Source organism: Dermochelys coriacea, chromosome 5 (assembly GCF_009764565.3).
Source record: "Dermochelys coriacea isolate rDerCor1 chromosome 5, rDerCor1.pri.v4, whole genome shotgun sequence".
NCBI classification, from domain to species: Eukaryota; Metazoa; Chordata; order Testudines; family Dermochelyidae; genus Dermochelys; species Dermochelys coriacea.
This window is the reverse complement of record NC_050072.1, coordinates 95988353-96015911: the sequence shown is the minus strand read 5'-3', so window position 1 is coordinate 96015911 and position 27559 is coordinate 95988353. Positions and strand designations below refer to the sequence as shown.

Sequence of the window (27559 nt, the reverse complement as noted above, 5' to 3'; positions counted from 1 at the left end):
ACTGAAAGGGAACTCTGAATATTTGCGTACTTCTGTTATAACATATGGCATATATGCCTCAATTCAACAGGGTATTTTAAGCACCACTCCTGTCCTCAGTGGTTAAGGAAATCAGTTTCTGACCCTTCTCTTTACAACAACCTTTTACATACTCGAAGACTGTTATTCTGTCCCCCATCAGTCTTCTCTTCTCCAGACTAAACAAACTCAGTTTTTTCAAAAAGAAAAGGAGTACTTGTGGCACCTTAGAGACTGACAAATTTATTAGAGCATAAGCTTTCGTGAGCTACAGCTCACTTCATCGGATGCTGTAGCTCACGAAAGCTTATGCTCTAATAAATTTGTTAGTCTCTAAGGTGCCACAAGTACTCCTTTTCTTTTTGCGAATACAGACTAACACGGCTGCTACTCTGAAACCTGTCAGTTTTTTCAGTGTTTCCTCCGGGGTCATGTTTTCTAGACCTCTAATAATTTTTGTTGCTCTCCTCTGGACTTCCTTCAATTTGTCCATTTCTTTCTGGAAGTGTGGTTCCCAGTACTGGACACAGTACCTTCTCAGTGCTAAGTAGAGTGGAAGAAATACTTTTCATGTCTTGCTTACATTTTTCATGCTAAATAATATGCTAAAATGATGTTTTTATTTTATTTTTTTGTGACAGTATTATGCATATTTAGTTTGTGAGCCACTGTAAGCCCCAAATTGTTTTCTGTAGTACTCCTTCCTAACAATCATTTCCCATTTTGTGTTTGTGAAATTGATTATTCCTTCCGAAGTGGAATACTGTGCAGTTGTCCATATCAAATTGCATCCTATCTAATTCAGATCATTTTTCTAGTTTGTTTTAAATTTTAATCTTGTCCTCCAAAGTGCCTGCAATCCCTCCATCTTAGTATCTTCTGTAAACTGTATAAGTGTACTTTCTATGCCATTATCCGAATAATTTATGAAGATATTGAAGAGAACGGGATGCAGGACTGATTCCTGCAGGACCCCACCTGACATACTCTTCCAGATTGACTGTGAATCATTGATTACTCTGAGTACATTTTTCCAACCAGTTGCACATCTGCCTTATCATAGGTTTGTCTAGGCCAGAGGTGGGCAAACTGTGGCCCGCGGGCCACATCCGGCCCATGGGAGCCTCCTGCCTGGCCCGGGAGACTAGCCCCCGGCCCCTCTACCCTGCTGTTCCCTCTCCCCCGCAGCCTCAGGTCACTGCGCTGCTAGCGCAATGCTCTGGGCGGAGAGCTCCTCTCGGGCAGCAGAGCTGCAGCCTGACTGGGTGCTCTGTCTTGCACGGTGGCGTGGCTCGCTCCAGCTGGGCGGCGCGGCTGCCTGTCCTGGTGCTCTGGGCGGTGTGGCTCAGTCACCGGTGTTCCAGGTAGCATGGTAAGGGGACAGGGAATAGGGGGGTTGGATAGAGGACAGGAGAGTTCAGGATGGTGGTCAGGTCTGGGGTGTGGATAGGGGGCAGGATGGTCAGAGGGTGGGGAACAGGGTGGTTGGATGTGGCAGGGGTACTGGGAGGGCAGTCAGGAATGAGAGGAAGGGTTGGATGGGGCAATGGGGGGCAGTCAGGGGCGGGAGTTCCGGGGGCTGTCAGGGAACAGGGAGTTGTGGGGGGGATGGGGCAGGGGTCCTGGGGGGGCCATCAGGGGACAAGGAACAGGTGGGATTGGATGGGGAAGGAGTCCCAGGGGACGAGAAGCGGGGGGGGGGGGTCGAATGGGGGTTGGGCCATGCCTGGCTGTTTGGGGAGACACAGGCTCCCGGAAACCCAATGCAGCCCTCGGGCCAAAAAGTTTGCCCACCCCGATCTAGGCTGTATTTCCCTAGTTTGTTTATGAGAAAGTCATGTGAGGCAGTATCAAAAGTCTTACTAAAGTCTAGATATATTACATCTACTGCTTTTCCTCACCCTGTCAAAGAAGGATATTAGATTGGATTGATGTGATTTGTTCATGACAAATCCATGTTATCTGTTACTTATCACTTTATTATCTTCTTGATGCTTACAAATTCATTGTTTGATTTTTTTTTTCTCTGTTATCTTTTGGAATACTGAAGTTAAGCTGTCTGGTCTATAACTCCCTTGGTTTTCCTTAGTGCCCCCTTTCTATAGATAGATACTATATTGCAATTTTTGAGTCTTCTGGGATCTCTCCCATCCTTCACGAGTTCTCACAGATAATCACTAATGGCTTAGTGATCTCTTCAGCCAGTTCTTAAGTATTCTAGGATGTATTTTGTCAGGTCCTACTGACTTGAAGACCCCTTAAGTAATTCTTAATTTGTTTTTTTCCCGTAATTTAGCCTCAGATCCTACCCCATTTACACTGATACTCACTGTTAGTTGTCTGATCACTGCTAACCTTTTTGTTGAAAATGAAACAAAAACGGCATTTAACACTTCAGCCATTGCTGTGTTTTCTGGTACTGTCTTTCCCTTCTCGTTTGAGGAATGAGCCTGCCTTGTCCTTGGTCTTCCTCTTGCTTCTAATGTATTTATAAAATTTTCATGATGTACAAATCTATAAAAGCAATAATGAAGTGGTTATTTCTGTTTCCTTAGAAATTCATAGAGGGAGTAAATGTATTTTTAACATAGTTTTTTTTTATTAAAATACTTTAATGTACCTTGTACAAAAATGTTTTAAAAAGTAAATTGAAATTAGTTACTTTAAAGCTCCATTTGCAGTCGAGCTTTATAGTAACATCTTTTTCATTTCTTCATTATTCTTCCCGATTCCTTTGCTTGCTATCTATAGCAAAATGAAGAGTGACAGCAAGACTCCCTGACAGCTGCTACAAACATCTTCATACAGAGTGTATTATAATGATGTGTGGAAGAGAAAGAAAATAAGGGGTTTGTTTTAATGGTTCAGTAATACTGAAATGGTAATATAGTAGTATTACTATAAAACACTCCCTGTCAGGTAGAATAACTAGACATTGAAATGCTAGCTGTTGAGAATCTAGTTTGCAAAAGATACCTTGCCAGCAAGTTAACATTATTTTAAACCACGCACTTGCAGTGGTTTTAGCTTCAGATCACTCCATTTGAGCTATCATTCATTGTATCTGATTGTACCGATTAGGTTCTTAAAGATTTATCCAAGGACATAGATTGTTTTTTATGTAATCAAAATAAATAAAATATTAACTTATTTAGCTTAGTGGCAGATCTATGCTCTTTCTGAATATAGAGAACTATTGGGATATGGAGGAGACAGCAGAATGACTGTACTTCAATATAGGCTCTCTTGCAAAGGGAGAACCTATTACATGTCTGTCTTGAAAAATCCTAGACTGGGAAGGGGATGGAGGATATGGGGAGTAGGTATTTTTTATATTTAGAATAAAGCTTCTCTTGGAGAGTGAACAAATTCAGTACATTTTGAAACATATCTGAAAAATGCCTTCACAGTGTCCTGCCCTTCCTATTAACTGCGGGCCAGATTCTGATACCTGTCACATTGAGTAAGTAGTTCCTTTAGCAGATGACAGAACGAGGAGTAATGCTCTCAAGTTGCAATGGGGGAGGTTTAGATTGGATATTAGGAAAAACTTTTTCACTAAGAGGGTGGTGAAACACTGGAATGCGTTACCTAGGGAGGTGGTAGAATCTCCTTCCTTAGAGGTTTTTAAGGTCAGGCTTGACAAAGCCCTGGCTGGGATGATTTAACTGGGACTTGGTCCTGCTTTGAGCAGGGGGTTGGACTAGATGACCTTCTGGGGTCCCTTCCAACCCTGATATTCTATGATTCTATGATTCCTGGTGCAGTGGGTAGCCGGTTTATTTCAATGCGACTATTCAAGGGTCAGAGTACTATTGAACTTGAAAAGGATGACATAATGTGGCATTTAAATTTATTGCTTCCTTTTGTCCTATGCTTCTTGCCATAATGGCAGCTTACAGACTCTTTAATTCTTATATTCAATATAATAATAGTTAATGTAGTTCATTTTTAAAACAAGATAAAACGATTCTGAAATTTTAAATGAAAATGTCAGTGTTTTTCAAAACTAAATAAAAATAGGAACTGATATACTCCTTCCCTCCACTAGAGGGAATCAGAAGTGCTTGAATTGGCTCTTATGCATAGTGGAAAGCCCTAAGGATTATACAGTTGTAAATAATGATTTAAATGGTGGACTTCACCCTCCACATAGTGCAATCTCTAACTTTACATAAGTACTGCAGGTGTTTATGTAATATGTGAAAAGGGTTAGCCTGTTTTTTTCCTTTTAGTTTTTAAAGGCTAATCTGTCTGGTAATTTATCTAGTATTAGCGATCTAATGTGAAACCATAACTGCAAAGGAGTTAAGGACCGATTTTGTTTTCTCCTTAAACCTATCCCTGTACTATCCATGGAATTCTTTTAAGGCTCTTGTGACAGTCTTCTCTCTGTGCTTCACTTTACGCAAGTCAGAAACTGGAGATATAACTCCCCTTGACAAATTTCAATAAATGATTTTCTGCATAAGGATTGCAGAAGAGGGTAAACTAACTAAAGGACACATTTCAAAAGTGAGTACCAAGGCTGCACAACAAACCTGGCATATGCACCTGCTTTAACATGACAAATGGGTGCAATTCAGTCAACTACACTTGAAATTTTGGCTTTAATAATACTTAGGAGGAGATTCATCAGAAACTGTTTTTTCCTCTCTCTACAGTGCAGACATGTATTTGCAAGTTTCTAATTAAGGGCCTGATCCTGCAAACATTTACTCTCAGTGGTAGTGCCTACCACCTTCAGTAAATCCTACTGAAGTTGATTTTTTGGGACTGTTAACAGTAGTAAGCAGTGTGCCAGTAGTGTTTGCATTATTGGGCAAATGTATAAGACCTAATGTACTTTTGATGGGCAAGTATGTAATAATGATAATTAAGAAGTCTGTTATATGTGGTATATTAAACTGGCAGAGCCTAGTTAAAGAATTACATAATGTAATAGAGGGGTGGCCAACTTGAGCCTGAGAAGGAGCCAGAATTTACCAATGAACATTGCCAAAGAGCCACAGTAATATGTCAGCAGCCCCACATCCATTACCCCACTCCAGCTCCCAGTGCCTCCCTCCTAGTGGCAGCCCCACCAGTCAGCGCCTCCCCCTCCCTCCTGACGCCTCCCACCTGCCGCAATCAGCTGTTTCACAGTGTACAGGAGGCTCTGGTGGGGAGGGAAGAGGAGCGAGGGCATGGCAGGCTTAAGAGAAGGAGTGGAGTGGTGGCAGGACCTAGGGCAGAACAGAGGGTTGAGCAGTGAGCAGCCCACAGCACATTGGAAAGTTAGCATCTGTAGCTCCAGCCTCGGAGTCGGCGCCTATACAAATGAAATTGTTAGACCTAAAGAATTACTGTAGGGCTGTTTGCAGTACCATTTTAAAGTTTATCATTTTTTTATTTTATTTATTTTTACAAGCCCTATAGCACAGTTAAACCCTATTTTCAAGGGTTTAACTGTGCTATAAACTTTTACATTGGGAAGAAATGTAGTGACTTAGCCAAAACAGCAAAAATTAAAATAAATAAACTTTGCCACCCTTTGCTGAACCAAGTTTGTTCCCAGTGCAAAAGTATATTGCGATTTTAAATCCCTAAAAACAAGAGAATTGCTTGGTAACATTAGAAAAACGTAAATGATGTTGCAAAGAGCACTTTGAGAATTGGTCAGATCCATAAAATCTATGGCTGACTCCAAAGTTCTTCAAGCATTGCCTGCCTGGATTCCAGGATGAGGTGGATGTATGCACCTCAGCATGCAGATATGGAACTTTCTGAATGCTAGTGTCTCTGTTGCACACAACCTGCATATCTTGTCCTCACCTACCCATCAGACAATGTAGAAGGAGATGCAGCCCCAACTGTTATGCAATTTCTTCTGATGTAGGCAAGAAGCAGGAATGCAGTAACATCTGCTGTCTGTTCCCTCAGAAAAATCTTTGAGGGTTTTTTTAATGTAGAGTTACATACTGGCAAAAAACCAGTTTTGGCATTATTGGAATGTTTTCCTGAGCATCTCTGAATTCCCGCCCCCCTCCACAAGTCCCCCTTTTTCTTGATTTGTGATAGCGAAGACCAAGTCCCCTTTGTGATGGCAGAAACTCTGCCATAGATAAGTACCTTTAGCGCTTGTGAAGGAAGAAGTCTGTATCCAGCTAGATCTGTCTCTAAGATAAGTTTCTGTGAGGCTTTCTCCATATCAATAGTTGTCCTTGCATATACTCGCCTCTGGCTCTGAATACCTGGAGAAAGATGAGGCTGTAGAAAGCCCATTCTCATGTTTTTAGTCTGTGAATGATCCTGTCACTTGAACCACCAGCCTCCCTAACCCAGGATTGCAAGACTTTCAGAAACTCTGAGAAGCCTAGCTGAAGTCCCGGACTTGGAGTTGTTTGTAACTTGTTACTGAGTAATTCCATCAGAACCTTTTTTTAACTGTGTTCTAGAACTTGCAATAGACCTCTTGCTTACCCCTAGATCCATTACTCCCACCTCCTAAAAGAGCTGACATTTTTTTAAGATTCCACAGGAGTATAGTTTTTAATATTCCTTCTGTCTCGGACACTGATGGGAATTTGATTGCATCAATGTGCACTAACTTCCCTTCTTACCCACAATTTTGGAGTTTTACAATAGATTATTGATATTAGAGGAAGGAACTGAATGCCAATTGGGTATCTGTTCATTAATGTGAACTTGAGTGGTGATAAATGTAGCACCAAAAGACATTACTATCCAAAAAGTTCAGAGGCTGTGCACAATACCTACATTTTGGATCCATGCATGTAATCATGTGGGAGAACCACAGTTATAAGGACAAGTAACTGTTGGTTTGGTTTTTTTTCTTTGGTGCCACAAGACCACATTAGTTATAGTACCTTAAATGGGATAATGGATGGAAGTATCTTTCTTTCTAAGTGCTTCTAATGGTAGTGTTGGCCAATCCTGACAAAATAAGCTCCATGTGTGACCTGTCACTTCAGGAGAGGCAGCCGATAGCTTCTCCAGCCCTTGTTGTATACATCTTTGCTACAACTCTGCTCTACTTTCCTTTTAGCCTGTGCAGATTTCCATCTTCACTGATCAGTATTCAAGAATCTCTCCTACATTGGTGGTCTTCGAGCATGGTTTTAAACAGGAGTATAATCCAAAATGTCATATTCCAATTTAGTCTTGCTTTCTTTTATCTGAATTTGTTAATTTTGATTGAGACCTTTATTTTCTTGCCTTATAACAATATTAATAATAAATATGGTTTGTTTAACCCTAACAGAGGGCTTGGGGTCCTGAAAAATAAAAGTATTAAAATAAATAACCTCTTTAATCCAATGAAGTAACCAATTGAGGGGAGATCTAGTATTGTAGGGTAACGCCTATAACTTTGAAATCTTCATATTCCTGTAAACATTCACAATCCTGGATGATAAATACCTACCAAAAGCATAAATGTAGCTATCAAGTAAAAATGCATTTTACTTTTTCTAACCTCACTTTGAGATTTGACCAGCTAGACTTATTTATTTTTAAAACAAGACAGACAAAAAGAAACAAACAGAAACAATCCCTGCATTTAAAGTTGGAGACACAAAATTATTGAAAAATGTTGACAATAACATTTAAAGTAAACATTTTAATCACATTTAAACTTTATTGTAATCTAAATGATGTTATCATTTTATTAAAAAACAAAAAGTATTTCCCTCTCCTTTGTTCACCATCAAATCTCCCCACTGCCTCAAAATTACATATTAGTAAACCAAAAATGACGTTCTTGCAGTCAACTATATCATATCTATAATGTTATGGACTGAAAGTGTACATCCAATTAGAACACAAATATATTTATAGAGTATTTAGGTGTGTCTGATACTTTAAAGATAATATTCTACTTTCTGACAGACGGAGCTGGAAGAATGCCTTTTAAAATTAAAGGAAGAAAGAAGGGCAAGAGTAAAGGCTGATGAACGAATAATGGAGGTAGTTATTGTTTGTTTAATATTAAATATCAGTTCACATTTGCTTTTATAGCTGCATACGTTGTATTATCTAAATGTTTAGTTTGGCGTAACTATCAATGACAATTAGGTGTGCATTAATATATTATATAATGGTCAAGCCAAATTATGTGAACTGATTTTTTTAAAAAACTCTAGGGTTTGAATTACTTAAAAATGATGAGTTCCATTATTTTCAATAGGGGCTCTTCATACATTGATGAGCCTGGTATATCTAAACACTTTCCAGTAGTGTACTAAGTGACGTGACTAACATCCATCACATGTTGTTTGTTCTCTCACCATCTCTGCAGGAGGAGAAGTGCATACAAGGAAGTGACTTGTTTGGTAGAATGTTGTTTTTTAATATACATGCTGCTATATGCTAGAGAAGGCAAGGTCCGAGAAATGCATATTTCACTTGGCATTGAAGGTGGTGAGGTTTATGATGGTCTTTAGCTCCTGAAGGAGGTCATTCCACAGACTTGGATTGGCTTTTGAGGATGTTGTATCTTCTGTACACGTGAGCTTCACCCTTATTATAATGAGCTGCATTGTGGCATAGGAGCATAATTGTTGACCATGGTCTTTATCATGGAGCTTTAGGTGATCTTTTCGATATCCTGGAGCACCTTGAAGATGGGGACAAACATCTTGAACTTGATTTTGTATTCTATGAGAAGCCAATGTGGAACAGAGGACAGGTTTGATGTCTTCACAGTAGCCTGTATTGCTGGGAGACACACTGCAGCATTCTGTACTAGTTAGTTTCCTAAATACTGCAGGCTTTATGCCCAGGTATATTGCATTGCTGTAGTCCCAGATAAGAAAAGGTATGAATAACTAAGGTCAAAGTAATGTGTGTCATTTACCAGCTTGAGAGAAATGGTGACATTTGTATTTAGTCATGTGTGTTTGCCCTCTTGGTCTCTTACTGCTGGTCCTATTTCAGAGTCTTGAACTCCAGTTTTAGCCCAGCTGCTGTTTCAGTGTGCTTTCAGTATCTAGCATCCAGGCCACTTCGATAATCACTCTTAGCAAAAAGTGAACAATCTTTGATTGCTTGTGATTTATAATAGGCAATCAATTAACTATTTCTCCGTGGAGTTACTAGTAAGAGTCTCTTGGTTAGAGAGTAACAAGTAAATAGGATTCCTTTAAACAAAACTCAGCTTCAAAGAAACAGAATGTATGAGTGGATTTGGGTTCTTTATATAAGTTTAGATTGGTGTTAAATGTTGGGGTTTAAATGTGGCAATACTCTTCCAAGCTCAACCCATGTGAGTTGCCATGAGGCATCACTCCCAGTACAGGATGCAGATGTCCAAAATTTGTGTGTACATTCTAGGCGCCATTGGACAGCTTGAGCTTGGCTGTCCCTCAGTAGGTTTGGAATAAAATCTGTGGGCACTGCTGAGCTCTTAGGGCTTCCCAGTGGTGGGGTGCTTAGATGTCTTGCTGGGCTTTTTTGGCTTGGCTCTCCCTTAGTGGGGATCAGATGCTCTACTCTGCTAAGTTCCTTGTATTGGGAGGAAAAAGATAAGTCATGGTACTCTTTCAAACACCACCCGCAGTAGATTGTGCAGATCTGTAAACCCCTCTCCTTTCTTGCATGCTTTCATGAACAATGAAATATTTAGGCCATGTCTACGCTACCAATTACATTGGCAAAGCTTATGTCGCTTAGGGGTGTGAATAAAACACCCCCCTGAGTGACATAGTTTTGCCGACATAAATGGTAGCATACACAATGCTATGTTGTCAGGAGAGCTTCTCCCGCTGACATAGCTACCACTGCTCTTTGGGGATGGTTTAATTATGTCAAGAGTAGAGCTCTCTCCTGTTGGCGAAGCGTGGCTACATGAGAGATCTTACTGCTGTGCAGCTGCATCAGTACAGCTATGTTTCTTGTAAGATCCCTAGTGTAGACAGAGCCTTAAGTGTTAACATTCTAATCATCTTCAATGTGCATCTGAAGTAAGACATCACTAAGAAGTATGGGGGGCAGTTCACACCTTTCAAAGCTATTCCAAATACAGGAGGACAGTGCCACACTGCAGACTTGCTTTTTTTTCTTAAATGAAAGCGAACATTCTCGGTCACAAAAAGGCAGCTGGCGAAAGGTGCACTGTACTCGCCCAATTTGAGATCTGCTTTAGACACTTGTACCAGTAAATATAAAGAGAGTACTAACCTTTGGTAAGAGGTGTCTCTTTGTTGATAATGATTACGCTTGGTTGTTTAAAGAGTTTCACAGAAAATTTTTTTCACCTAAAAGAGCGCAGTTTGAAATGCCTTACATCCTTTTTCAAGGCTTATATCATCCTCAGTGATAACATTAAGTGATACTAATTTTTTTCTCACCATTTTTGTAGCTGGAAGTTGAAAATGCCCGGTTAAGGAATCTAAACTTCTCTCTGTCTGAGGTTCTTCATGCACAGTCAGTAACCAACATGATTCTGGAAGATGAAGGTGTTCTGGGAAGCATTGAGACCTCTTTCCAAAAATTTCATGCTTTTTTAGACCTTCTTAAAGATGCTGGGTAGGTTTTTGTAATATCTGAGTATTTTACCTTTTTCTATTAAATCTTCCCCCTCTTCCTGCCCCCTCTTCCTCCTGAAAGGGCCTGCCTACCCTTCAGGTATCTAGGAGGATCTTATGGGTCACCTAGACACCTGGAGGGGAGGTATGCACTATCAGGAATAAATAGAAAATAAACTTCCCCCTCTCCAATTTTTTTTCCTCATTTCACGCAAGCTAACCCAATCAAGTTTACTTACCTGTCTCTAGGATAGACTTTCAGGATCTCCAACTCCCTCCTTTTTTTCTTAAGAGAAGGAAGTTTCTTCTCCTTCTTTCCAAGCATACTTTATTGGAGTCGCCTCCAATTCCCAGCAGCTCTGGAAATATGGCTCTCAGAAATCCTAGTGCTGAGGGGGAGTTCCCTCTCCGACTGCACAGGGGACCTCTGGTCTCAGACTCTGATTAGAGGCAGTAGTCTGAGTTTGTTTTGTTGAACCTTCTACTGTCTTTCCAAGAGCAGTTCGTCTCCCCCATTGGCTTTTTTCTTGTCTCAGAAGGTAAAGTATGACTTTGCCATGACAACCTTGGAATGGAATAGCATGGCCTGGAGGTTTTCCTCTCCACCCTTAAAAGGTATACACTTAAATCAAAAAAGAAAAGCATGGCCAAACAAAAGCTATGGCAGAATTAAATGAACAAGTTGTATTTTTGGACTTTAAGATTGGCTCTTTATTTCTACAGCTCAGACAAGACTACTAAACACAGGAAAATCTCAATCCAAAAATCTCCAATAAATTTTGTAGGCCTGGTGATTAAAAGTTGACTAATTGGTGGCTTTCAATCATTCTCCTATGTCTTATGAGCAAATATGGCTTTTGTAAGTTCCACTCACACAGCTCTTTCCGTCACCCAGTCCCTGGTTCAGCAGTGATAGAGGTGGCTTTCCAAATGGCTTCTACTCCAAACAATATGTCTATTACCTCATGAACACATTGCACTTGGAGAAAGATTGAAGAACTTTTTTCTTCCTGTGCAGATATCACTTCAGACATGTGAACTCTCCAGTTAAGAAGGGACTGTCCATAGAGCCCCTAGACCTGGGATTGGCAGCCTTTGTCACGCGGCCCATCAGGGAAATCCTCTGGTGGGCCAGGACGGTTTGTTTACCTGCAGCATCCACAGGTTTGGCTGATTGCAGCTCCCACTGGCCACGGTTTGCCGTTCCAGGCCAATGGGGGCTGCAGGAAGCTGTGTAGGCTGAGGGATGTACTTCATGGGGTCAGTCTTAGTTTGGAAATTTTTGTCCTCCCCATTGATGAGGGAAATTTCCTGCTACTTGCTGCTTTCCATCAGTGCAGGAGTGGTGGATCAGCTTGTAAACACTTTGGAAAGGATAGTAGTGAATAAGTTAAATTAATTGTACTTTTTTTCCTCACTATTGTTTTTTGTGTGTGTGCTTGTATTGCATGTTTCTTTGATGTGTGTGTCGTTTCTGTCATTTAAGAGTAGGATTAATCTGAGACAAGTGAATTATTCTTAGTATGAGTTCTTTGGGAATGAGACTCCTTAAGTCAGAAAGACCTTTGAAATAAAAAATTTTCTGTAGAAAAAAATGTTCAAGAATGACTGACTGACTTTTTTCATGTTTTTAAATTAATTTTTATCCTGTCTTATATACTTAGTCAATGTTAACAGGGATTTTTGTCGGTCATTTGATTTTTTTTTCTTCTCAGGTCACTATTTTGTATTCTAAAACCACAAGATGTGTGTTGTAATCCAGTCAGTTGATCTGCTTGGCAAAACCTGTAAGGTTTTCTTCTCTCTAGGCCAAACTGTGATTTTCTTGCTTACATTGAATATTATCTGACTGCATATATAGCCCCATTGATTTCACTGGGAATCTGGGATTAATAGGGAAACTTAGTTTTATTAACAATGAATAATATCACAATCTGCCTCTCTGATAGTACTGGGCAGAAAAGGTAACCCATAAGATACAAGCATCTACCCTTCCTTTCCCAGCAACCCTTCCATCTGTACTGCTTCTTAGCTTCCCAGTTGAAGTTGTCTTAGTTGTAGTGCAAAAGCAGGAGGGCAACTCCAGTAGCTTACAGTAGCCATAATTTTTAATTATCCTTGGACTCCCCAGGCTTTAGAAAAGCCGAAAATTCAAACAAATATTTATTTTGCAACAGCTCTCTTCCTTCCTCTGGTACAGGTAACTACTGCTCATTCCGGAAAGATCACATTTTACATATATTTTTTTTTAACAGACTTGGGCAACTTGCTACAATAGCTGGGATAGACCAATCTGATTTTGGTTTGTTGGGCCATCCCCAAATGAATTCTACTGTCAGCAAACCTGCTATTATACAAAAGGAGAAATCATATGAAGACGAAAGACAGGAACAAACACAGAATAGCAAAGTAAGTGTGGGGGAGAAAAATCTGAAGAATAATTGTGGTAGTATACTTTATTTCCTGGTTATTGCCCCACTGTATGTGATATTCATACATTGATAAAGGACACATGAACATTTCTTAGAGCCTCAGAATCTCCTATATCGTGTAGAGGGGGCATGTGCAGAAGTGTGTGTCTAAAATCTGTGTGAATATAAAAGTATAACATATTACTGAAGTGTGAAAATCATCCATTAGTAATGCAGGTTATCCCAAATCAGTACAAGTACCACACCTTTCTGGATGTGTCACTCTTTACAGAAAATCATTTTAAATGGTGTATTTTTTATATTTCTTATACTTAAAAGTCAGGTTTTCTTAGCTAGCATGATTCCTGCTGTAGAAGCTTTGGAAAGGGAAGAGAATTACTATGAATACAATTTTTAGAAATGTCTACAAATTACCTAAATTAGTTATATATATGTGTTCCAACTTTAAAATCTGATGTTAGAAACAAGTGCTGCGTGTTCCATGGAAAAGTTAGGAATTTCCCCTTTCAGTAGTATAAAGTTCACATTTCTTGCCCTCATGGGCGGGGCAGTTATATTAAATGTTAAACCTGCCATTTATCCTAAGGAGCAGGCGAGTATAAATTTGTAATATGGTGCTGACAAGATAAAGCTTAGCAGCATGTTCTAAAAGTTAGCAAACTTGAGTCTGTTGGACTAAAGGGAAGTGAATTCCAGAGTCTAGAGCCCTTCAGTAAGAACACCCATTCTAAAGATGTGCAGATCTGGGGGCTGTCAGCTTGAATGTTCCAGAGGATCTTAACTGCCAGGTTAAAAAATGAGTGGGTATCCAAAACCTTGTCTACCCCAGGAAAATGTGCTATGCTACAATATCATTGTAACCCTCTAACATGCTTGTAACACACTTCACATCCATATTAAAAGTAGTCCAAATGGTTTACAAGCATGCTACCAGCTGCAGGACACTGTGGAATTTTGAGGACTGGTCTACACTCTCTGACTAAATCAAATCGGTTTTAATATTAGTTAAGCTGAACGAGCTTTAAAACTAGTTGGAGTGTTACTGTAGATGAGGATCTTGTTGCTAAAACTGTTTTTGTGACTGATTTAGTTGTGGTTCTGGCCTCTGGAGCCTTGTCTACACTGTCTCCAACTGATTTTAAATCTGGTTTGAATCTTTTTTGAAACTTAACCCATTATAGGAAGGCCTCATTATTTCTCTTCCGCTCCCCACCCCTTCCTAAACTGAACTTTCTGGAAAAAGTAAAGGATATTCTAAAAATGTACCCTCATCCAATTTCATTACGTATGTATTTTACAAAGACTGTGTAAAAATACAGTAAATTAAATTAGTGGCTTCCTGGCTTCATTAAGAAATTTGATTTTATTTTGAATCTTTTGCTTCAGAATGTTGGTGGAGATATCAAACTTTCTCTTCCTGGCCTCATCCATTCTCAGGTTCTTGTGAGTAATACCTGTTCCATTCCCAGAGAAATACAAGAATTTCAGGTCACTGTTCAACAGCAGCAAGGCTTATGGGGAGAAACTGAAGCTCAAATGGATAATCAAAGAAAGGAAGAGGAAACATCCAAAAATAGCAGGCCATCATCCTCTGAGAAGAGTGTCAGATTAAGTGAACAGACAAAAGGACATTCTTCGAAGCAATCAGCTATTAGTCAGCGTTCATTCTCTGATTGCAATGTAAATCTGAAAAGTAAGGGTAGCAAAAAATTCAGTGCCACTTCTAGTGAAGACAGCCAAAACCTTTCCCCACAAAAACACATCTACAGAACAAATGAAACTGGAATAGCAAATGTTGCAGCCCGAGGAGATCAAAGTAAACTCCAAACAGCAGATCATTCTAGAAATGACACAGAAGGATTTGATTCTGAAATACAAGAAAATATCTATTCCATGAAAAGCATTTGAAATGAGTCTAAAAAGAAAGTTCAGATTGTTTTCCACATGTGTAGAATAAAAAAATGTCCGTAGTTTTTTTTTGAGAAATGTATGCTTTGAAAACTTTCCACACTCTTTACTGTTTCTGTTTCATATAACGGTAATCTTTTCTCATTACACAGTTTTTAGGAAAACCAAATGATACATCCTCAGAATGGTACCCTTCAATGTTATCTGAGTTTAGAAAGGCTCTGATGTGATGCAGAGGGGTGTTTGATTTGCTGTGCAGTACAAATGAATATAGATTTATTAAATAATAAAGTTTTTTAAACAAAATGAGACAGTACTAATTATGATTTGCATTTTCAGTTGATCATATTTAAAACCATTGTTTAGTTGTAATTACATATCCATTGGTGCTGAAGACAATATGGTATATGCTCCCTTCATTGTTTACGCATAGCTCCCATTATTGGGAAAATGAAGGGTGAGTCTAAATCCCGTGCTAGTCAACATTGTTTATTAAAGTATGTTCTTGTTTCATAGTTATAGACAATAGTGGTTTTGTATATCTTTGACAGTAACATGTGAATTGAAATTAGTTTTATTTAAGTGATTTGTTTTCATCTTTTTTTATTATAGAATGTAAGCCATAACTCTTACTGACTCAATTGAAAATTTCAAGCATTTTTGTTGTTTTCAGACAGTGGAGCGTATCTCTATTTAATCAGCCTATATTAGGTATGGCGATTCTGTTTTTGTATTGAGACAGTTATTGATTGCATTCAATCACTAGCATGTCCCACTTGAAATTTTAGTTTTTGAGATAATGGTGATTCTGAAATAGTGAAACCAATTTAATTTGGCTTCATAGAGATAGCTAAGACGTTTAGTATTGGGATCATTTCCTGCTTGCTGGTTCAAGACTAGCTAGTGAAGTCATTACTATCAAATGGCTGTTAAATTGTCTTTTTAAATGAATTAATTGTGTTGGTCCAGTTCTTAGTGGATAAGTGCCCTTATCACAAAAATTCATATTGTATCTAATTTGTCCTCTTGTTGGTAATCTTAGCAGTGATGCCAATGACAGAACGAATGTAGAGCCTGAAAAATCAGATTTTGATGCTGCTGAGAATAACAAAAATACCTAGGAAGATAGAACTAACTCCTTTCCCTAGCAGACCTTCCAGAACAGCATTGAGGCACTCTGGTTCGAGCAGTCCATTTAATGAAGAAATATGAAATGTCAGTGATTATGAAAGATTGGCATCCCTAGAGACTGAAGTTCCTTGAATTTAAAAGAACAACAAAATTGAACCTGTTTTCCAGCAAAATTGTTCAACCGTATCATATGGGGAACTGCTTCTAGTAGAAAATGTTTTATCGCAGGCAAATGGAAAAATATTGAAAGAATATGGAAGTCTGGATGAAACTTTTTTTCCTTTCACAGCAGAAATCATGAGCTAATGATTTCTCCTAATGGCTAGAAATAAGATACTGCTCTGTAAGCTAGGAAAATTCCTTCTTTTCAATGAAAAACCTATTATATATCTTGTGGGTGATATCTAGCTTTCTAGTTAATGAAAAACATGTAGCATGTTGCTGAAGCAATGGTTTCCTTAATATTTTTTAGTTTTAAGCTATCTGTAGCAATTAACCGTATACTTCTAATTTCTCTGTACCTTCTCTGAGTATGAAACGTATAAAACAAAATTACTAATTCATGATTTTGTTCTAGGCTTAAATCAACTGCATAATATTGAAATGAACACTTTTTTTTATTTTATTTATTTAAATTTTAAATAAACTTCTGCAGATACTGAATGGACTGAAAAAAATCTACTTGCTCTCTCTCTCCCTCTCTCTGGACTTTCCTCTTGAAATATTTCTGCCTAATATTCTTGATAGATTTGTGGGAGATGAATCCAGAAGAATACTTTAAATAGAAAAATAAATGTAAATATTTTTAAAATAAAGTTTGTAAAGAATGAAACATTCTTGTCCTTTTGTCATGAGGTTTCTAGTGGAAAAAGTGTGGGCTTGTGAATATTAGAATGGACTCCTCTGAGATCATCTAGCTATTCCACCTTCAGGGAACCTCTTGTACACATAATGAACAGCAACTCCTTTATAACCAGAACCATCTGTAATATGTCCTCCTAAAGAGAGAATATGAGCTAACCAAGACGGCTGCTAACTGAAAGAAGTGAAGTGTCCAAAGTATTATTTTTAATTACTCTGTATTCAGTTATTGACAAAAAGGAATAATGGCTGTAATGAAGAGAGATCAAGGCAATATATGAATTGAAGTGTGGCTTTTTTCAAGATTATAAAACAAGCAATTATTTTCAAAAGTTGGAAATTTTTCTGTGGAAAATTGAACTTTTTTTCTTTTTTTCTTTTTTTTTGAACAGTGTGCATGCATCTGATAGCTCAGCTGTTCATATTTTTAAAAGAATTCACTCTTGAAGAGTTGGAAGTGATGCTGTTAGTCCCCCAAAACCATATGGATTAGTGAATTATGCATAGGGCTGGGAGAAAGGAGGTACTAAAATCTGTTTCCACCTTGTCACTAACTTTGCTTATTACTGCACATTTAAATAGCACTTTTACAGTCGTCATTTAATTATGCAGTAGATTGATACATTTACCCTGATTTCACTGATTGATTATCAGAGGTTATGGAAAAGGTCACAGAACAAGGTTTAGCACCACAAGTTAGTCTAATCACCAGGACTCTCAAGCAAATACCTTTACCTGTTGTTGACAGGGGCAAGTGACTGTATCAACACAGGATAAATAATGAAATTTTAACAAGACTATAGTGTGAAGAAAGTGGCTAGTCCTTGATCTAGGGATTAAAACCTTTATAGAAGAATTGGGCTATAGCTGGTTTCTCTAAGCAGTCACATTTCCCTAAGAAAAGGTCATGCACAAGGTTATGGTTAGAGGGAGACAGATGATGTCTTTGAGTGACAGCAGGTTCTTAAACATGCTTTGTAGCAGGTAATAAGCAGAATATGACAAAACTGTAATTTTATCAGATTGTTTAGACCCTGAGTAATAATTTTCTGTATACAAGTAACTATTTGAAAATATTATCTAATAATTTCATACCGATGTATCTACTTTGGTTAATCAAAAGTGACCTGTGGTAGTTGATTTATTGAAGAAAAACTCGTATGTCATTAAAGAGAACGTTACCCTGTTTCTCTGGCATACACCAGATAGTGGTCTGAGAGACACTGTGGTAACTGGGTAAAGAAAAGCTACATGCTTGCTTCCAAGAGATGCCACAACTTTTGGCATACAGAGAGTACCTGGGACAAAATGAGCATCAGTTAACAGGATGTGGTACTAGCTGTGTCTTAGTTACATTTATTATTTTTCTTTCAATTCAGAGCAATAAAACACTTTTTTGTATAAACTATCTGCGCACCTTGCTAATTCAAAATACAAAAATGAACAAAAAACAAACGTCAATCAGCTTGCTCCATCGGAACAGGTCTAAATACCAATACCACCTAGTATTTAGGGAGAACTGAAATGTTGACCAAACTCTCCTCAAAGGCCAGTTCAAACAAATGGGTCCTACAGCATGTTCTTAAAGTCAGCAGGTGTAGCTATATTGGAGTAGGAGGATGTTCCAGACATCCTGATATCCTTAGTGTGATCTTGGCAACAAGCCCCTTCTCATATCAATGGGAATTTAGAATCAGCTCTTCCACTGACTGCACTTGTAGCAGTATATAAAGAGGTGAGGTGGTCTTAGGTAGGCTAGTACTAGCATGTTAAGGGTTTGATAGATCAAAGATGGCACTTTTAAATCTATCCAGAAGTTCACAGGTCCTAGGTGTCATGTGCTCTTTATAGCATACCCCATTTATCTAGTGGATGGCTGCTTTTGTACCACTGCCAGCTTCCAAGTCTAATATGTAGCCCCACTTAGGCCTGATCTACACTAGGAAATTAGGTTGTTAGAATAGGGATGTGAAAAATCCACACCCTTGAATGATCATAGAATCATAGAATCATAGAATATCAGGGTTGGAAGGGACCCCAGAAGGTCATCTAGTCCAACCCCCTGCTCAAAGCAGGACCAAGTCCCAGTTAAATCATCCCAGCCAGGGCTTTGTCAAGCCTGACCTTAAAAACCTCTAAGGAAGGAGATTCTACCACCTCCCTAGGTAACGCATTCCAGTGTTTCACCACCCTCTTAGTGAAAAAGTTTTTCCTAATATCCAATCTAAACCTCCCCCATTGCAACTTGAGACCATTACTCCTCGTTCTGTCATCTGCTACCATTGAGAACAGTCTAGAGCCATCCTCTTTGAAACCCCCTTTCAGGTAGTTGAAAGCAGCTATCAAATCCCCCCTCATTCTTCTCTTCTGCAGACTAAACAATCCCAGCTCCCTCAGCCTCTCCTCATAAGTCATGTGCTCTAGACCCCTAATCATTTTCGTTGCCCTTCGTTGTACTCTTTCCAATTTATCCACATCCTTCCTGTAGTGTGGGGCCCAAAACTGGACACAGTACTCCAGATGAGGCCTCACCAGTGTCGAATAGAGGGGAACGATCACGTCCCTCGATCTGCTCGCTATGCCCCTACTTATACATCCCAAAATGCCATTGGCCTTCTTGGCAACAAGGGCACACTGCTGACTCATATCCAGCTTCTCGTCCACTGTCACCCCTAGGTCCTTTTCCGCAGAACTGCTGCCGAGCCATTCGGTCCCTAGTCTGTAGCGGTGCATTGGATTCTTCCATCCTAAGTGCAGGACCCTGCACTTATCCTTATTGAACCTCATTAGATTTCTTTTGGCCCAATCTTCCAATTTGTCTAGGTCCTTCTGTATCCTATCCCTCCCCTCCAGCGTATCTACCACTCCTCCCAGTTTAGTATCATCCGCAAATTTGCTGAGAGTGCAATCCACACCATCCTCCAGATCATTTATGAAGATATTGAACAAAACGGGCCCCAGGACCGACCCCTGGGGCACTCCACTTGACACCGGCTGCCAACTAGACATGGAGCCATTGATCACTACCCGTTGAGCCCGACAATCTAACCAGCTTTCTACCCACCTTATAGTGCATTCATCCAGCCCATACTTCCTTAACTTGCTGACAAGAATGCTGTGGGAGACCGTGTCAAAAGCTTTGCTAAAGTCAAGAAACAATACATCCACTGCTTTCCCTTCATCCACAGAACCAGTAATCTCATCATAAAAGGCGATTAGATTAGTCAGGCATGACCTTCCCTTGGTGAATCCATGCTGACTGTTCCTGATCACTTTCCTCTCCTCTAAGTGCTTCAGGATTGATTCTTTGAGGACCTGCTCCATGATTTTTCCAGGGACTGAGGTGAGGCTGACTGGCCTGTAGTTCCCAGGATCCTCCTTCTTCCCTTTTTTAAAGATGGGCACTACATTAGCCTTTTTCCAGTCATCCGGGACTTCCCCTGTTCGCCACGAGTTTTCAAAGATAATGGCCAAGGGCTCTGCAATCACAGCCGCCAATTCCTTCAGCACTCTCGGATGCAATTCGTCCGGCCCCATGGACTTGTGCACGTCCAGCTTTTCTAAATAGTCCCTAACCACCTCTATCTCTACAGAGGGCTGGCCATCTCTTCCCCATTTTGTGTTGCCCAGCACAGCAGTCTGGGAGCTGACCTTGTTAGTGAAAACAGAGGCAAAAAAAGCATTGAGTACATTAGCTTTTTCCACATCCTCTGTCACTAGCTTGCCTCCCTCATTCAGTAAGGGGCCCACACTTTCCTTGGCTTTCTTCTTGTTGCCAACATACCTGAAGAAACCCTTCTTGTTACTCTTGACATCTCTTGCTAGCTGCAGCTCCAGGTGCGATTTGGCCCTCCTGATATCTTTCCTACATGCCCGAGCAATATTTTTATACTCTTCCCTGGTCATATGTCCAACCTTCCACTTCTTGTAAGCTTCTTTTTTATGTTTAAGATCCGCTAGGATTTCACCATTAAGCCAAGCTGGTCGCCTGCCATATTTACTATTCTTTCGACTCATCGGGATGGTTTGTCCCTGTAACCTCAACAGGGATTCCTTGAAATACAGCCAGCTCTCCTGGACTCCCTTCCCTTTCATGTTAGTCCCCCAGGGGATCCTGGCCATCTGTTCCCTGAGGGAGTCAAAGTCTGCTTTCCTGAAGTCCAGGGTCCGTATCCTGCTGCTTACCTTTCTTCCCTGCGTCAGGATCCTGAACTCAACCAACTCATGGTCACTGCCTCCCAGATTCCCATCCACTTTTGCTTCCCCCACTAATTCTACCCGGTTTGTGAGCAGCAGGTCAAGAAAAGCGCTCCCCCTAGTTGGCTCCCCTAGCACTTGCACCAGGAAATTGTCCCCTACGCTTTCCAAAAACTTCCTGGATTGTCTATGCACCGCTGTATTGCTCTCCCAGCAGATATCAGGAAAATTAAAGTCACCCATGAGAATCAGGGCATGCGATCTAGTAGCTTCCGTGAGTTGCCGGAAGAAAGCCTCATCCACCTCATCCCCCTGGTCCGGTGGTCTATAGCAGACTCCCACCATGACATCACTCTTGTTGCACACACTTCTAAACTTAATCCAGAGACACTCAGGTTTTTCCACAGTTTCGTACCGGAGCTCTGAGCAGTCATACTGCTCCCTTACATACAGTGCTACTCCCCCACCTTTTCTGCCCTGCCTGTCCTTCCTGAACAGTTTATAACCATCCATGACTGTACTCCAGTCATGTGAGTTATCCCACCAAGTCTCTGTTATTCCAATCACGTCATAATTCCTTGACATCACCAGGACCTCCAGTTCTCCCTGCTTGTTTCCAAGGCTTTGTGCATTTGTATATAAGCACTTGAGATAACCTGTTGATCGCCCCTCATTCCCAGTATGAGGCAGGAGCCCTCCCCTCACAGACATTCCTGCCTGTGCTTCCTCCCGGTATCCCGCTTTCCCACTTACCTCAGGGCTTTGGTCTCCTTCCCCCGGTGAACCTAGTTTAAAGCCCTCCTCACTAGGTTAGCCAGCCTGCTGGCAAAGATGTTCTTCCCTCTCTTTGTAAGATGGAGCCCGTCTCTGCCCAGCACTCCTCCTTCATGGAACACCATCCCATGGTCAAAGAATCCAAAGCCTTCTCTCCGACACCACCTGCGTAGCCATTCGTTGACCTCCACGATTCGACAGTCCCTACCCAGGCCTTTTCCTTCCACGGGGAGGATGGACGAGAACACCACTTGCGCCTCCAACTCCTTTATCCTTCTTCCCAGAGCCACGTAGTCCGCAGTGATCCGCTCAAGGTCATTCTTGGCAGTATCATTGGTGCCCACGTGGAGAAGCAGGAAGGGGTAGCGATCCGAGGGCTTGATGAGTCTCGGCAGTCTCTCCGTCACATCACGAATCTTAGCCCCTGGCAAGCAGCAGACTTCTCGGTTTTCCCGGTCAGGGCGGCAGATAGATGACTCAGTCCCCCGGAGGAGAGAGTCCCCGACCACCACCACCCGCCTTCTCCTCTTGGGAGTGGTGGTCGTGGAACCCCCAACCTCAGGACATCGCATCTCATGCCTCCCAACCAGCGGAGTCTCCTTCCGCTTTCTCCCCCCAGACATATCATCTGGTCCACTCTCCGCATTGGTACCTGTGGAGAGAACATGAAAGCGGTTAGTTACCTGTGTCTGTGTTACTGGAACCCGGACATTCCGCTTACCTCTTCTGGAGGTCACATGTTGCCAAGCTTCTTCACTGGCCTCTTGGCTCCTCTGTGCAACCTGCTCTATATCTTTAGAGCTTTGTGCCCCTAGAAGGCTATCCTGAGTTTGGTCCAGAAAATCCTCAGTCTCTCGTATACAACGCAGGGTCGTTACCTGTTGCTCCAGACCTTCAATCTTCTCTTCCAATATGGAGACCAGCTTGCACTTTGTACAGACAAAGTCGCTTCTGTCCTGTGGAAGAAAGACAAACATGGCACATCCAGTGCAGGTCACAACAGCTGAATCCCCCCCTTCCATATCACCTACCTACTATGAGCTTCCTCAGAGACGTTGGCAAGATGTAAGCCTCACTGGGCTCACTCCAGGCGAACTCCCAGGCAAACTCCTGCTGTGAGCTGCTCTGCTGTCCCCGCTGCTCCGCTGCCGCTCAGCTGGTTCGCGAGGCTCTGGCTATTTTCAAACAGCCAGGCTTCCCTGACGCAAACACACAGACACCCTAATGCCCGCCCCCTGCAGGCTAGCAGCCAATCAGACACTCACTCAGGCTCCCTCCCAGCAAACACACGCTCGGATACTTCCTCAGCAAGCAAACACACACACTCGGATACTTACCAGTCCCAGGCAAACTCCTGCTGTGAGCTGCTCTGCTGTCCCCGCTGCTCCGCTGGTTCGCTGCCGCTCATTTAATGATGCCATTAAACTGACCTTACCCCTGGTATAGACCACACTAGATCAACGGAAGAATTCTGGTAACCTAGCTACTGCCTTTTGGGGAGGTGGAATACCGATGCTGACAGAAGAAGTCCTCCCATTAGCATAGTGTCTTCAATGAAGCACTATAATGGTGTAGATGCAGCATTTTAAGTGTAGCAAGCCCTCAGAATGCATTACAGTGGTCTAATCTTGATGTGATAAAAGCATTTTACTGCATATCCTAATTTTCTTTCTCAGTCATTGAGAAACATCAGCAGAATCAATGATCTTATAGCATACGAAACAGATTTGTAGAAATATCTGCATACACATGACTCTACAAAAAGAAAAGGAGTACTTGTGGCACCTTAGAGACTAACAAATTTAAATAAATTTGTTAGTCTCAAAGGTGCCACAAGTACTCCTTTTCTTTTTGCAAATACAGACTAATACGGCTGCTACTCTGAAACATGACTCTACAGTTAACGAGAAAGACGTGGGGCATGTCTCCACTGGCAGAGTTACAGCACCACTCAAAAAGAAAAGGAGTACTTGTGGCACCTTAGAGACTAACAAATTTATCTGAGCATAAGCTTTCGTGAGTGCTGATGCATTTGGTGGAAACCACTCAGAGTGCTGAAGGGAAATCACAGTTGTATGTTCACACTGTCAGCTGTCTGTGCAATATCGTGTTCACACTTGTGGCACTTGCAGCAGTATTCGGAGCAGTGCACTCTGGGCAGCTATCCCATAGAGCTCTTTCTCTTCTGCCGCTAAGACTTGTGGGAAGGCAGAGGAGGGTTGCGGGAAATCCTGGGTCCTGTCCCAATGACCCGTAATGCATTGCTTTGCATCCCAGCAATCTGTGTGCTTCCGTCTGCATTTGGAGCCATCTTTCAACGGTTTCCATACTGCACACACTGCCTCTTCGGGCTGCAGGAATGGATCCCGAACGGTTGACCTGTATGCTGCTCTCTCTGACCAACACATTTTGAGTGGCAGTGGAGTTATTCCTTAAACTACAAAGGAAAGAGGAGCGAGACATTGATATCACCACGCCTAGTAGCTATGACACGAGATTACTTGTGGCATTCCTGGAGGTGCTGACCACAGTGGAACGCCACTTTTGGGCTTGGGGAACAAGCATTGAGTGGTGGGATCACATCATGATGCACATCTGGGATGACAAGCAGTGGCTGCAGGACTTTTGCAGAAGGAAAGCCACAATCATGGGTCTGTGTGATGAGCTTGCCCCAGCCCTGCGGCGCAAGGACACAAGAATGAGAGCTTCCCTGCCATTGGAGAAGCACGTGGTGATTGCACTATGGAAGCTGGCTACTCCAGACTGCTATCAATTGGTTGTTAACCAGTTTGGAGTGGGAAAGTCGACCGTTGGACTTGTGTTGACGAAAGTGTGCAGGGCCATTAATCGCATCCTGCTCTGAAAGACCGTGACTCTGGGCAACGTGTATGACATTATGGATGGCTTTGCACAAATGGGCTTCCCTAACTGCGGAGGGTCAATAGATGGCATGCATATTCCAGTTCTGGCACCAGACCACCTAGCCTCTGAGTACCTTAATTGCAAGAGGTATTTCTCAGTGGTTCTCCAGGTGCTTGTTGATCACCATGGGCATTTCACAGCCATTAACATACGCTGGTCCAGAAAGGTGTATGATGCACGCATCTTTCAGAACACTGGCCTGTTCAGGAAGCTGCAAGCAGGGACTTTCTTCCTGGACCAGAAGATCACCGTAGGGGAAGTCGAAATGCCCATTGTGATCTTGGGAGACCCTGCCTACTCCTTAATGCTGTGGTTTATGAAGCCATATACTGGGCAACTTGAAAGCAGCAAGGAGCGGTTCAACAACAGGCTGAGCACATGCAGAATGACTGTTGAGTGTGCTTTTGGCCGTTTGAAAGCCCGCTGGTGCTGCCTCTGTGGGGAAGCTGGACCTGGCTGATGACAATATTCCTGTGCTCATAGCTGCGTGCTGTACGCTCCATAATATTTGGGAAGGGTGGAAGCTTCACTCAGGGCTAGACCGCAGAGGCTAAGGGCCTGGAGGCTGAGTTTGAGCAGCCAGGGACCAGGGCTATTAGAGGGGCACAGCGTGGGGCCATAAGGATCAGGGATGCCTTGAGGCAGCAATTTGAAGCTGAAAGCCACTAATATTTGTTGATATGCTCTGGAGTGCAGTGCTTGTAATGCTAGGAAGTGATTGGTGCACATGATGCCATATATGGATTTAACATAATTGTATGTTGCTTTGCAGGGTTCTTTTTGCATTCAGTTGACAGAATAAAGATTGCTTTCAAACCAACACAATTCTTTTATTAAAAGACAACAACCGGAGGCGTGAGTCAAATAACAAAAACCAGCAGCAGTGAGGGTGAAGGGAAGGTCCGAGGAGGAGGAGGGCTCCCAGGATGGCTCAAGATTTGTGTATGTCCAGGGATCATATCCAACCTTTGGAGTACAATGCAGTGAGTACTGTACTTCAGCAGGGCCAAACTGCAGAGGGATGGGTGTTGAGTGCAGTGGGTAGTGGGAGTCCACAGTTCTGGACTGTGAGGAGGAGGAGGAGTGGAATGCCACGGGTATAGATTGGAGCCAGGAGGTTGATAAGAGCATGTTGGCAGTGTCTCTGGGAGGCACATGGGAAAGAGTTTTGCAACAGTGACTGCTGGGGAGGGTGGGTGTAGAGCTGCTCGGTTTGAAGAGCTAGTATCTCCTGGAGCGTGTCTGTGTAACCTTTAAGAGCCGATCTGTGGCTTCATTCTGGTGTGCTGCATTCCCCTTTCAGTCCCTCTTCTCGCTGTCCCGCCACTCTTCCATTCCTGTTTCTTGGCAGCTGAGTGCATCATAACATCACACAGAAGGTCCTCCTTGGTTCTTCTTGGCTGCTTTCTAATTCTGCACAGCCGTTCAGCCACTAATAACAAAGAGGGAGGGTGGTCTCCCATGGTCATCTCCGTGAAGTTTAAACACAGCATTTTACAGAAGCATTTGCAACACATGCAACACTAATTCAGTGATTTAAAACCCTGCCAGTACACTCACACCTGTCACTAACTGGCTGACCCCAGGCAAGCACACATGAGCCATAAGACCCCCAAAATGGTGAGTAGCTGCAGGGGCAGGGTAAATCACTCTTCCCGGACCCTGCTGTACACTGGACATGTGGCTCTTGGGGAGAGCCAGCACTGTAGAGGGGGCCTGATAATCATTCCTATCCCCACACTTTCCACAGGATGTGATCATTATGGAAGATATCTCACTGCTGAGGGTGAGCAGGGAATCAAGGGAGGATCTTCTCCAAAACTGCGGCTTCTGCCCTGGACCCTATGTGGCTCGCAATGCTCTCCCTGCCCTTCCGCGCCCCCCCTCACCCTGTGACAGCACAGTGGCGCGGGAAAGTTACAGTTAATGAGGCAAGAAACAAAGCAGCTCTGTTGAAAAACCTGTGGCAGCGGATTGCCCAGTGTCTCCACGAGAGTTTCCTGGAGATCTCTGAGGGAGATTCCCATGAAGCAAGGGAGTCAATCAACAGCCTGTTCCGTTGCTCAGAGTAGGCATGTGGTGGGAGACAAGCCTGCTTTCTGCAACCCTCCTGTCCCCAACAATTCACTTCAGCGATTGCCAAAATCAGATCCACTTACCAGGGGCCTCTTCTCCTGTTTGCACTTCGCCAAGATCCGACTGCTGTGACTGGCTAGCCTCTGGGGTAGAAAAGAGCTCCTGGCTGCATGCATCTCTGACCTCTGAGTTGTCCTCTGCCTCTGGGTCCCCCTCCCTCTCCTCCAAGATTTCCTCCTCCTGGCTCAGTCCACTCTCGACTGGCACACGAGCCACCGAACTATCCACAGTGGCCTTCGCAGTGGAGGTGCGGTCGTCGCCGAGTATCGCATCCAGCTCTTTGTAGAACCAGGAGCTCGTAGGTGCAGCACTGGAGCAGCAATTTGCCTCCTGCGCCTTATGATAGCCATTCCTTAGCTACTCCACTTTGACTCTACACTGGTCATGGCCTTTGTCTGTCATGCACCGTGAAATCTGGCCGTAGGTATCCTAATTCCTACTGCTGGAGTGCAGCTGGGACTAGACGGCCTCCTCTCCCCAAATGCTGATGGGGTCCAGCAGCTCGGCATTGCTCCAAGCGGGGATCGCCTGGTGCATGGAGCAGCCCTGGCCACCTGGAAAGATTTGCTGAGACCACTGCCCACATCACCGAGCAAACAGGAAGGGGACTTCCAAAATTCCAAAGGAATTTATGGGGTGGGGCTGACCGTTGGT

At 42.3% G+C, this 27559-nt stretch overlaps 1 protein-coding gene across 12 annotated transcripts in view; it reads left to right on the top strand.

The window, feature by feature from the left end:
• The window catches only part of CEP78 (centrosomal protein 78), a 51653-nt gene extending 34811 nt beyond the window's left edge, over positions 1-16842 (top strand). For 10 of the 12 annotated variants that reach the window (XM_038403176.2, XM_038403180.2, XM_038403179.2 and 7 more), the window contains 4 exons: positions 7909-7986; positions 10379-10545; positions 12800-12953; positions 14363-16842. In XM_038403176.2, the coding sequence (XP_038259104.1) occupies positions 7909-7986; positions 10379-10545; positions 12800-12953; positions 14363-14884 (921 nt within the window). In that variant the 3' untranslated portion in view covers positions 14885-16842. The remainder of the gene's footprint in view (positions 1-7908; positions 7987-10378; positions 10546-12799; positions 12954-14362) is intronic. The other 2 variants (XM_038403181.2, XM_043515320.1) reach the window with 1 other exon arrangement.
• The last annotated feature ends 10717 nt before the right edge of the window (positions 16843-27559 follow it).